This window comes from Erythrolamprus reginae, chromosome 5 (genome assembly GCF_031021105.1).
Source record: "Erythrolamprus reginae isolate rEryReg1 chromosome 5, rEryReg1.hap1, whole genome shotgun sequence".
NCBI lineage: Eukaryota > Metazoa > Chordata > Lepidosauria > Squamata > Dipsadidae > Erythrolamprus > Erythrolamprus reginae.
In genome coordinates, this window is record NC_091954.1 from 49,674,230 (window position 1) to 49,687,176 (window position 12,947).

At 37.2% G+C, this 12,947-nt stretch overlaps 1 protein-coding gene across 3 annotated transcripts in view; it reads right to left on the reverse strand.

Moving 5' to 3' along the window:
* ACADSB (acyl-CoA dehydrogenase short/branched chain) overlaps positions 1-12,947 on the reverse strand; it is a 24,769-nt gene continuing 11,822 nt past the window's right edge. For 2 of the 3 annotated variants that reach the window (XM_070752539.1, XM_070752541.1), the window contains exons 6-11: positions 12,680-12,805; positions 12,142-12,234; positions 10,279-10,368; positions 8,487-8,624; positions 6,272-6,371; positions 1-3,232 (exon numbers count right to left, since the gene is read on the reverse strand). In XM_070752539.1, the coding sequence (XP_070608640.1) occupies positions 3,162-3,232; positions 6,272-6,371; positions 8,487-8,624; positions 10,279-10,368; positions 12,142-12,234; positions 12,680-12,805 (618 nt within the window). In that variant the 3' untranslated portion in view covers positions 1-3,161. Of the gene's footprint in view, positions 3,233-5,095; positions 6,133-6,271; positions 6,372-8,486; positions 8,625-10,278; positions 10,369-12,141; positions 12,235-12,679; positions 12,806-12,947 lie in introns of those variants that run through there. The other variant, XM_070752540.1, reaches the window with a different exon arrangement.

Genomic DNA, 12,947 nt, shown 5'->3' on the forward strand with positions numbered 1-12,947 from the left:
TTTTTTGCTTAATCTTTGCATTTAATTAGTTTTTCAGATTCACAGAATCATTTTGCAGATGAAACTTATAATCATTGTATGAAAATTACAAAATATTGTACATTTCCAAGAAACAAATTTCCATCACCAATACAAACATACAAAATATGCTGTATTAGATGTTCTGCTTACAAAATGTTGCTTTTCAGCATCTTTATTTTAATGAGTACAATTCATTGCAGGCAGCCCAAACAAAATAGGATAATTTTTATCCAAGCAAGGAATGCTTGGTACAAACCCATTTCAAATAAAAAGTTAGTATGCTGAATTTAGAGTTGGCTGTCTAGGTCTAGAAGAGATTTCTGTCTCTTCAAATACAAATGGGTACAGCAAAATATTCTGCTAATTTTCTCTCAATGGCCTCAGTTACTTCCCCACATGGTTTAGAGTTGTTAAAACTTCCAAAATATTGAGTGGGAGGACACTTATCCCTACAACACAAAAAAAAATTGCTTTTGCAAATACGATCCATTTGAAAAATATTATTTGCCTTTTATAGATAATAATAGAGATAAACTTCTTTAAAAGATGCAAATCTCCCCAAATTGCCTATCTGGCACACCAGTTTAATGTGCATTTATATTTCTGTTATGGTTAGGCAAAGCTACTCGAAAAGAAAAGGGGGAGACAAGCAAGGTCTTTTCATGCAGCTTCAAAGATTTAGCGAAAATGTAGAATACACTAGGGGTGCATGTATACATGTACCTTTCCCAGTCAAAATTAGGATGTTACTCATCCCCAAAGACAGTTTAGAAATGATACAAAGTGCTTCAACTGGTTATTGACATTTAAAAGATAAAACCAATGGGCTTATATTTTGGAGCCTTTGCATTCTTATCATCAGCACTCTTTCTCCCCTACCATCTCAAAATGATTATTATGCTGTCTGACCATAGCACACCACTTCTTCCTAGCAGCTAGGCATTTAAAATGTCAGCAGAAGCTAAGCAACTTTCACGAGTATTATTTACAAGAGATTATGTCACATTCCCTGTGCAAGTCATATCTCATTTTCATGCCCTTCTCTAAGAGGCTTAGCCAATAAGTCTGTACGAATGTAGCAATAGCACAATAGCATTTAGACTTACAGTATATGCTGCTTCCATAGCAGTGGTGATTTTTTGCTACTGGTTCTGTGGGCATGGCTTGGTGGGCGTGACGTGATTTGATGAGTGTGGCAGGAGACGGATACTTTAAAATCTCCATTCCCACCCCATTCCAGAAGGATACTGCAAAATCCCCATTTCCTCTTGATCAACTGGGACTTGGACCAGTCAAGGATGGTATTTACTGGTTCTCAGAACGGCTCAAAATTTCCACTACTGGTTCTACAGAACTGGTCAGAACCTGGTGAAACCCACCTCTTCCTCATAGTGCTTTACAGCTTTAATTTGGGCAGTTTACAATGTCAGCATATTGCCCAATGTTGCTACTTTTCTTGTGTTCTTTATGTCTTCTTACTCTTCTGTGCAAATGCGATGAATAATCTCCTTTTCAAGTGATCCATCTTACTAACTAGTAAGGGCACATATCATACATGGGTGATTTACATATGTAAGACACATCTATATTTCAAATGTGGCGTTAAATAAAGTAGGCACTTTTATCTGTTGACACAATTCCTCCCAATGAGGTAAAATACATTCTATAATCCAATAAAGGCAAAGATTGTGACGATAGCTGAAACAAGACCATTGATTTAACTGGAACTTGTATTTTTTCTTATCTACACTTTCAAGAAGCCAACATTTCCACACATTGTTCAATGTAAAACACAAGTCTCTTGCCTTTACATATTTTAAGCCTTCTAACACATTATTCCAGGAACCCATTGCAGTAGTTCATATGTCAAATTGAATAGAACTTTGCAGAAACTATTATTTGAGAATACTGGTTATTATATTTAATTTATACAGAATGCTGAGGCTCAAACATAGAATGTTGTATAAGGATAAAAGGGCTGCAATTGCAGGGCAATCTCTTTTTTGAGATTTAAGAGAAAGTTCTGAATTTGAAGTAGATCTTTTGTTGGATCTCCACACCTTGCCATCTTAGAAAGATCACTGGCATTGGGGAAGCAGAAAAAGGATAAGATTGAGAACTTGGCAGGCTCGGTATATATGAGAGCCCAAACTTCCTCTGCGTTCTGCTAAACCCCTGATGGAGAAATCTAGAATTCAGAAGCTCCTAAAAAACCCACCCAAATCCTACAATATTAGTTCTAATGGGCAGGATATAGAAATCTGGAACAATGCAATAAAACTGTTGCTTCTGAATGACAATTTATCTTGTCGTTCAACACTGGGGACCTCAAACAATTTTAATAGGATTGCCCTGTTAGGAAATCTACCACTTTATTAACACATACATATATTTATGCATGCATGCATACATACAAACATACATACATATGCAGTATCTCATTTGAACAGCAAGGGATAAGAATCGGCTTTATCTCACCTTTTATCCAATCACTGAGGATTTACTTTGTTTAAATAATAAGATTATCTTTTCAAGGACTGATTGTTACTATTAGTGATAACATGCAAGTGCTGCAGAGTATTTGAACATTCTTGAATACGCTCAGGCATATTCTTTGATAAACAGAATTATAAAGGCCTCCTCGATATTTGATAGGCTAATATAGTGGATCTCAATCTGTTGTCCTCAAACCCCTGGGGGGGGGCACGATGTCATCACAGGTGGTCTGGAAGGCTTAAAGGAATGTTATGATTTCTTTAAGTCTTGGGGTCCATAGCCACAAAAGATATTTAAGAGAGGGTCTCTGGTGAAGAAAACAGTGAAAACCACTGAGCTAATATAAAAGCAGGAAAGTTCATTTCTTTGTTTAAAAGGAAATGTGGAAGTGCATAAACTCTTATTTCAGTGACTGGGAGAACAAGTAAGCATTCTTATGGTGTATTACTGATTCCTAATAGTCCAGCCATTTACATTGCATTCTTGAACAGAGAGTTACACAATGATTAAAAATTTGCTGTAATTTGGTGCCTTGTTCTCAAACTTGCAATGAACTGATAATCTGCAACCCACAAAGAAGTGATACCATATTTAGCTTTCTGAGAAGAAATCAGGTTGACAACAGTCACTCAATTCCGGGGATTTCAATACTCTTGGGCAATGCACTTTGCAATAGTGTTTAACTGGATATTTGAAGTTCCTTCATATATGGTACCTGAAACAAACCATCGGGAGGAAAAATGAATCAAGAAGGCATACAAAAACTGATTAAAACACTTTCAGCCAAGGAAAACTGATTGGAAAAATTCTATAAATGTCTGATAAGGTTCAAAACAGAAGAATTGATGTTAAAAGACAATATGATTAGTTGGTGCAGAAATTTTGGACACAACATAGACTTAGATAGATGGGAAAAATTCTGGGTATAAAATTGGCAAATAACTAAGTCAGCATCATTTAAAGAGAACAAGATTAAGATGTTATATAGATGGCATTGGCCTCCCAATAGACTCTCAAAAATGTTCCTCAACATCTCTCCCAACTGTTGGAAATGTAAAAAAAGAAATTGGCACATATTACCATCAATGGTGGACCTGCCCAAAGGCCAAATTATATTGGAATATTGTTGAAAAATGGTTAAAAGAAATCATAAAACAGGAAGTAAGAAGGACTCCGGAATTTTTCTTACTAGGCATATTACCTCAAAAATACAAAAAAGACACACAATATCTGATAACACACATTCTAACTAGAATGCGACTAGAATAGTTTTTGCTCAAAAATGGAAGGGCGCAGAAGTTCCAAAAGAAAAAGAAATAAGCAGGAAAATTATTGAATGTGCAGAGCTGGATATGATGGCGAGGCGGTTGAGGGGTCAAGAAGAGACTGAATACTGTAAAATCTGGGAAAGGGTCTATACAATGGTACCTCTTCTTACGAACGCCTCTACTAATGAATTTTTTGAGATTTTGAACCTGGTGTTTAAGATTTTTTGCCTCTTCTTCTGAACTATTTTTACCTTACGAACCCGATCTGCCGCCGCTGGGATGTCCCACCTCCGGACTTCCATTGCCAGCCAAAGCGCTGGATTCCCCCTTGCCTCCCTTTGCTGCGAATTCCCACTTCTGGACTTCTGTTGCCAGCCGAAGCGCCCGTTCTTGCATTACTGGGATTCCCATGAGGCTCCCCTCGCTGGGATTCCCTTTATTTTTGCCGGCACTGCTTTGAATCCCAGCGAGGGGAGGCTCAGGGAAATCCCAGCAACACAAGAACGGACGCTTCAACTGGCAATTGAAGTTCGGAGGCAGGGATTCCCAGTGGTGCAAGGCAAAACTTTTGGGATTTATTATAAATCTAATAAATAATAATAATAATAATAATAATAATAATAATAATAATAATAATTTTGGGGTTGCACGTATTATTTGCTTTTACATTGATTCCTATGGGGAAAATTGCTTCTTCTTACAAACTTTTCTACTTATGAATCTGGTCACGGAATGAATTAAGTTCATAAGTAGAGGTACCACTGGATTTGGTTAAACAGAAGAAATACCTAAAAATCAAGACTATAAAGTGTGTTATTACAAAATTGTAAACAATATGAATACCTGTAAATCAGTGTTTCCCAACCATGGCAACTTGAAGAGATCTGGACTTCAACTCCCAGAATTCCCCAGCCAGCGAATGCTGGCTGGGGAATTCTGGGAGCTGAAGTCCTGATCTCTTCAAGTTGCCAAGGTTGGGAAACACTGCTGTAAATAATAGAAAAATATAAGTACATTTTATTTTTTCTTTTAATATGATCAGATTGATAAAAGGTTTGCTTTAGAGACTTTTACTAAAAGCGGAGCGATTAGAGGTCCTTTTTTGTTTCTTGTTGTATGTTTTATTATTGTTTTCTTTTATGTATGTTTGTATGTATGTTTTGTCTTGTTTTTGGAAAATAAAAATAAATATTTAAAAAAAAACACTTTCAGCTTTACTTCATTATGCCACAACATAAATGTAAAGGAGGAAATCAATTGTTGTTAGTCCTTTGTATAGTCCACATATGAAGAATAACAACAAATACAAATACTAACTTTATTATAAGCTTACATTAACATAATTTTGCAAAACTGAAAGTATTTCTTTTACTCCCTGGAAAACTAGGGGAGGGTGCCTTCTGACTTCCCACGTTCTGAGAAATCACACTAGTCAACCCCCTCATCCTATCTCTCAATGTCATGCCCACAGGCTATTACATCGATATAGATGAAATTGCTATATTTATTTCAATGACAACCTGTATAAATGACAGTTCAGAAGAGTCAGGGATGTATCAATCAGTAAATCATTTACTGATGAAACAATGATTGCATTTATATAGTGTTCTAAAGTATAACATGATTTATTTGATTTTGATTAAGTGTGTATCGGCTCAGCCTTAAGCCATGTTTTATAGCATTATGTGTGAACAAAACCATCATGGCTTATTTAACAAGATATGGATTAATTAATTGCATGAAAGGAATAAATATATTAAGAAAAAGAGAGGATGTAATTGAATTGAAGGAAAGTGGTATACACTGAATTGATGAGACTATTCAAGGAGGTGAGAAGATAAATAAACAAAAAGGTTAAAATGGATGTAATAAGGGTATTTGGTATGTTCACTACCATGAGTTATGTATAAAGTAGTAAAGAGACAATAAAAATCTAATGAATTTAGCAGGTAGAGTGCTGTACTGCAGGTCACTGAAGCTGACTGTAGATATGAAGGTCAGCGGTTCAAATCTCATCACCGGCTCAAGGTTGACTCAGCCTTCCATCCTTCCAAGGTGGGTAAAATGAGGACCAGGATTGTGGGGACAATATGCTGGCTCTGTTAAAAAGTGCTATTGCTAACATGTTGTAAGCCGCCCTGAGTCTAAGGAGAAGGGCGGCATAAAAATCGAATAAATAAATAAATAATGAATAATAAAATGTATACATACACATGAGTACAATGGAAAATTACTGTGAACTTTAATTGCTACTCCTCTAGGAAAATTAGGCAGAAGAAATATATCAGATTTCATTACCATATTTTCAACTTATCTAAGTCAACCATCTCATTGTAAAGGAAAATTACTAAGGAAAAAGACAAAAAAACTTCTTTGTCAGATAAATGTAGAATTTGCCTCTTTGAACTGATGCTTTTTAACAACTTTGCAATAATAACATTTTGAATTCAATGCAATGCAACACAGAAATGCATCATATAACTTACCAATCTTGCAGTCCCTGTAATATTTTTCAACTGGATAATCTTTTGTGAAGCCAACTCCACCCATCCATTCAATACATTTACTTGTTGTTAGAGTTGCAACCTTTAAGATATACAATAAGCCTGTTTTGAGTGTTTATAAACAGTTTAGTTTCTATTATTTATTTTTATTTATTTTATTTATTTATTTATTTATTCAATTTTTATTCGATTAATAATCTTTCTGATAAATATATTACAAAAGATACAAAACATTAATAAAATAAACCCATGTTAAACTAATAGTGCATAAGTAAAGAGCTCTGGAACTTATGGATCTCAAGTGGAAAAATATAGTACTTCTTTTGACTATAGCAGTTTATTTTGAACTATAATTTTCCAGAATCTGACAAAGAACTTTAATATTCAAATGACAAAAAAATAAATGGGAATACTCAAACCAAACCAAACTAAAATTTTGACCTCATTGCACCCTGTATTTGAATTTTATTTCAGAGATATAGAATCTGTACAACATTGGATTTAGAATCTTCAATAAGATAAAATTTGCAGTGATACAATAACACACTCTAAATTGTTCAAATTTAATTTCTTACTTTAAGAGAGTCTATTAGCCACTGAAAGCCATTTTGATGTAGTAGTTAAGGCATGCAGCTAAAAATTGTGAGTTTTAATCTTGCTTTTTGCACAAAGCCAGTGGGGTACCCTTGAGCTCGTCACTTTTTTTCACCCCTAAGAAGGAAGCAATACAAAGCACTTCCCCCCAAAAAAGCTTGCCAGAAAAACTACAGGGAGTGGTCCAAGGCACCAGAAATATCTGCAAAAAAACAAAACTCCACTTACAAGTCCTTTGGGACTGGAGCAACCAGGGCAGGGCAGCAGGCAGGACGGGGTGGAACGCAGTTCCACTGGTGGAAATGAAGCTGTGTGCCCATCTCCAGCTGACTATGCCCCCCTCCCATCCTCTTCCTCCTCCTCGGAAAGCGGCAGGGAGACCACCATGGCAGGAGTTGCAGGGGGCCCATTTCCTCCCCCCTCTTTACTCAACAGCTGATTGGTTCTCATTCGCCTAGCTACCCAGCCTAAGCCAAGGGGCAACCCAGGAAGGAGACCGGGGGAAATGCAAAGCAAATTGTCACCCCAGAGTGACACTGGTGAGGCTGTAAGTCGAGGTCTTAACAGTTCACTTGAATAATAATAAATAATAATAATTTATTAGATTTGTATGCCACCTCTCTCCGAAGACTCGGGGCGGCTCACAACAATAATAAAAACAATGTGATAGTGGAACAAATCTAATATTAAAAGAGAAAAAGACATACAAAACTCTATCATTTAAAACCAAAAAACACATACATACCAAACATAAAGTATAAAAGCCCGGGGAAGGTGTCTCAATTCCCCCATGCCTAGTGATATAGGTGGGTCTTGAGTAGCTTACGAAAGGCAAGAATGATGATGAAGCCACTGGTCACATGGCCGGCAAGCCACTCCTACCTAGTCACATGACCATCAAGCCACACCCACAAAATAAGCCACATCCACAGTGTGGCAGTAAAAATTTTGGCTGCCCATTACTGGGAGCAGCATATACTGTAAGACCTAGTTAGCAAATAAAAATCCTGTCAGACTGAAGCCATCATTTTCAGTTAGAGACTTGGCCTGCCACAAGTAGAAGGTGGGAATTGGGGAGGGGTGCATGAGAGGGAAAAATACTAGCCATAACAAATTATTTCCAGAGATTCAAGGTCATCTTTTGTTCAGCACCAGCCGGAGGTACAGGGGAGGATCGTGGACGTTGAGGGAACCAGAGTAGTCCATGTGATGCACTTGTGGGTGTGGGGACAAGGGATGAACCTGAACCTGGGTGGAGAACTGTAGGAAAAGTTAGTATCGGGTTGACTGCAGTTTATAACCCAATATGACTTTGTCAATAAATTGGAACTTGGAAGAAGGCCAAGGTCTGGACTATGATGTAATTCTCAGATGTTTTTTGGGAAGCTGACATTAATTGGTAATCAAAATGTATAATATAATTTCTCTCTTTTAAAGTATTCTTTTAAAAATAATCCTAAAAATATATATTTAAGATTTAAGATCTTTCTTCTGCCTTCTCTTTACACAGCTGACTGAAAGAAAGAAATTTGAGACCTGAAAGAAACAATAATTCCCCATCAGTTCTGCTTAAAATTTAAAGAGAAAAAAACAGAGATCTTACCTCTGCTGTGTAATATTTGGCCATGCTTGCTTGTTTTATATATGGCTTCCCAGTTTCTGCAATTCGGGCTGCATTGTAGGTCAGCAACCTTGCAGCTTCAATCTGCATGGCCACTTGAGCAATCTGATGTTGCAGTCCCTTAGAAATAAAACTTATATTGAAACATTGCCTTCAGGAAAGAAAATTCATGGCCATCAACAATACATGATGTTTTCAGAGTTATGATAGCATCCTTGCAATTCTTAAGCAATGCTTTGCTTAATTATAAGTCTAATTGCACTTGAAAGTACTTAGTTGTGAGTATGTAATAGTCAATGGCTAGCCAAAGAAGGGGAAACCACTGTTGTCACTGTTGTTCATCAAAATGATCTAAATATAGGACTACAGTGATCCCCCGCTCGTTGCGAGGGTTCCGTTCCAGGACCCCCCGCAACGAGCGGGTTTTCGCGAAGTAGCGCTGCGGAAGTAAAAACACCATCTGCGCATGTGCAGATGGTGTTTTTAACTTCCGCAGCGCTAGCGAGGAGCCGAAGATTGGGGGCGGCGCGGCTGTTTTAAAACGTCGCCGCCGGCATGGGGGGCTTCCTAGCAGCCCCCCAAACCTGGGTTGGGGGTCCGGGGGGTGCTGGCAAGCCCCCCATGCCGGTGGCAACGTTTTAAAACAGCCGTGCCGCCCCCAATCTTCGGCTCCTCGCTAGCGGGCAGGCAGGCGGCTCCTCGCTAGCGGGCAGGCAGGCGAGAGCTAGCGCCAGAGAACGGCTTATCTGCGCTCGCTCTCGCCGCTTTGGAGCTGAGTCCTGAAGCGAATTCGCTTCAGGACTCAGCTCCAAAGCGGCGAGAGCTAGCGCCAGCGAACGGCTTGTCCGCGCTCGCTCTCGCCGCTTTGGAGCTGAGTCCTGAAGCGAATTCGCTTCAGGACTCAGCTCCAAAGCGGCGAGAAAGAACAGTGTGGGCGGGCGAAGGGCGGGCGGCAGCGAGGAGTTTGCGTGGGCGGTGGGGAAACTCCTTGCTGATGCCCGCTGCTCGCTCTCCCGCCAGCAAGAGGGGGAAGACCCAGGGAAGCCGCCCAGCAGCTGATCTGCCGGGCGCCATCTACGCATGCGTGCCCATAGAAAAAAGGGCACGCATGCGCAGATGGTGTTTTGACTTCCGGGTTGAAAAATCGCGAATTACCCTGTTCGCAATGGTCGGGGACACAATAACCGGGGGATCACTGTATATATAAAATGTACTACAACTGCGACCTGTATTGACCATGCAGATGAATTCTGTAACAATTTTGTCATGAAGTATGAAATAATAAAAGGCAAACTATTTTCATTGGGTATGGCAGTGACATTTTAGATATGTTGTTTAATTGAATGCTTTGTGGTTATTATTTATTTAGTGTATGGCAATTCATACATGGACTAGATACATATAATGCTCAAAAAAATAAAGGAAACACTCAAATAACACACCTTAGATCTGAATGAATGAAATATTCTCATTGAATATTTTGTTCTGTGCAAAGTTGAATATGCACAACAGCATGTGAAATTGATTGTCAATCAGTATTGCTTCCTATGTGGACAGTTTGATTTCACAGAAGTTTGATTTACTTGGAGCTATACTGTGTTGTTTAAGTGTTCCCTTTATTTTTTTGAGCAATGTATTACTTTGTGGTAATTACTCAGTATTTGCTGCAGTAGAGTAGTAACAGTACAGTATGGCTCATAATATTTATTTCTACCAGTCATAACTATTTATATTCTATGTTTATATCTCTTTCACAGAACATATCAATCAATACCTGAAAATCAAAAATGCTTTTTCCAAACTGGGTTCTTTCCTTTGTGTATGGGATAGTATGATCAAAACACCCCTGTGCTAATCCCAGCATCTGTGTGCACAAAAACAAGCATTAAAATTATTGCAAAGCACCTTAATGCACATAGTGACTTCAATTCTTAGCAATTACAGTGTTCCCTTGATTTTTGCGGGTTCGAACTTCACGAAAAGTCTATACCACGGTTTTTCAAAAATATTAATTAAAAAATACTTTGCGGTTTTTCCACCTATACCACGGTTTTTCCAGCTCGATGACATCATATGTCATCACCAAACTTTCGTCCACCTTTAATAAATATTTTTTAAATAAACTTTAATAAATAAACATGGTGAGTAATAATATAAATGGTTGCTAAGGGAATCGGAAATTGTAATTTAGGGATTTAAAGTGTTAAGGGAAGGCTTGTGATACTGTTAATAGTCAAAAATAGTGTATTTACTTCCGCATCTCTACTTCGCAGAAATTCGACTTTCGTGGGCAGTCTCGGAACGCATCCCCGCGAAAATTGAGGGAACACTGTATTGCAACAGGTTTATCACTAAATAACGGTTCCTGAAGGGCTCGTAATTTAATCCCAGACTTGTTCATTCTAAAATAGGGCTGGCATACTGTCTTAACATAGTCAGCTAATATGATCCAGGGCCATGAAGCATGGACACTTTAATCCAGAAATATCTAGAAGCCATAAAATGCCTTTCATTAAACAAAAAGTTACTGAAGTGCAGAAATCCATATTATCATTGTCTTATTCTTAGTAGGAAAATCCTACAGCAAAGAACAGATTACAGAGTTATTTGCTTCAATCCAAAGATTTGGATCAGTATTTTTGAAGGAAAATCCTCTGCAAAACAAAATAAAATTATCTGTCAAGCACAGGATTTCACAAAGAGACAAAATGTAATGTAAGAATAACTAGCTGTCTTTCTTCAGGAAAAAGTTACAAGCCTTCAAGTGGATTTTTCAGAACCACTTACAGATACATACAGGAAGTGTCTTAGTATATAAACTATTATATTCAATGTAATTTTGAGGGACCTGCCACAACTAATCATTCATCCTCCATACAGAGAATAACTATAATATTTAATATTTGATTCAACAAATTATGCAGCTAATTCCAAGTCCCCAAAGAAGCTATGATTTCAGTTGATTGAAAAAGAGTTCTCTTTTTTTGATGATTATATATTATATGCAAAGAAGAGTCATGATATAACTTTAGAGAAATCTACAGTGGTTCTTATGACAACGGTAAAGATCAGAAGTAGAAGTCTTATCTGTATATCATTTTTTTTCCTTTCTAATTTTCTACTTTTCTTTTTAGACCTTTGCTTTCTCCTTTTTCCAATTTCCCCTTCTTCTATTTTAATTCTATTTTTCTTCTAATTTAATTTGTATGAATTTTCCGATTCTAAAACTTTCAATTAAATTATATTAAAAATAAAAATACTTCCCTTTTTTCATAATGTGTCATTTTCCAAAGAAGTATTTGACAGTCACCCAGAGTTTCAACGGGGAAAAAAGACAAAAAAATAAATCAAGGCTCATGTTTTTGAACATGCCTAACATTATTCTTTGTCCTATTTGGTATGGTCAACACTTTTATCCCTAAGTATGCAATACTTTGGAATCAACAATCTGAACTGTTTCCTTCTGTTACTGCTCTCATTCCTGCCTAACTGGCTTTCTCTGCATGCTGCTATTGAACTTCTGTTTCAGTTTAATATTGCAGGGGCAATTGTTCTCAAAATCAAAGAATTAAAGAGTTAAAATTCTTCTTTTATTGTGATTTACCCATCAAGGGCAGCTATTTTCAAGTATATTCACCTGTGCAGCTATGCCAATTCTTCCTGTATTCAGCATTCCAATAGCATACTTATAGCCCTGACCAACCTGTCCCATTATGTTGCTTACAGGAACCTATGAAAACAAAAAGAAAACAAAACAAAACATAATCAGTATCATCTCCTTTTTTGTTGTTGTTCTTTCCAAAAGTAAAAAGGGCATTATGATGACACTGCATTCAAAAACAGTTCTGGGAAAATCTAGTTTAAATTTTTTAAATACACATTTATACACATTTTAAAAATGAAGAAATTAAAAGCAGAGCAGAAAAGAAAACATGGCACAGCTTTTGATATTCACAAATTGTCTTTAAGTTTGGCCATATGCCTTGGCCATAATTATAAATTATGGCCTTTCAATTGATAATATGGATTGATAAACTATTTAACGTCGTAGGCTATACAAAAGGCAAACCTGAGATTCATCATTCTCTTTCCAAATTCATGGACTTCTATATCTTTAGCCTCATAGAATTGCAAACTCAGAACCAAATGCAACTACTTTAAAAGTTTTATTCTACCTTCACATTTTCAAATGTTACAGGGCATGTAGATGCTGCTCTGATTCCCAGCTTATCTTCTTTCTTTCCTACGTGTAGGCCATCTGAATTTCTGTCCACTATGAAACATGTAATTCCTTTATAGCCCTGGGAATGGGGGAAGCAAATAGTAATACATTAACCATGAATATATTCCAACCCTTGCAAAATAATTCATACTCAAATTTCCATTCAAATAAGTGGGTCCTTTTTTAGGCATCCATAACTGGAGACTCCTTTTTTCCTACAG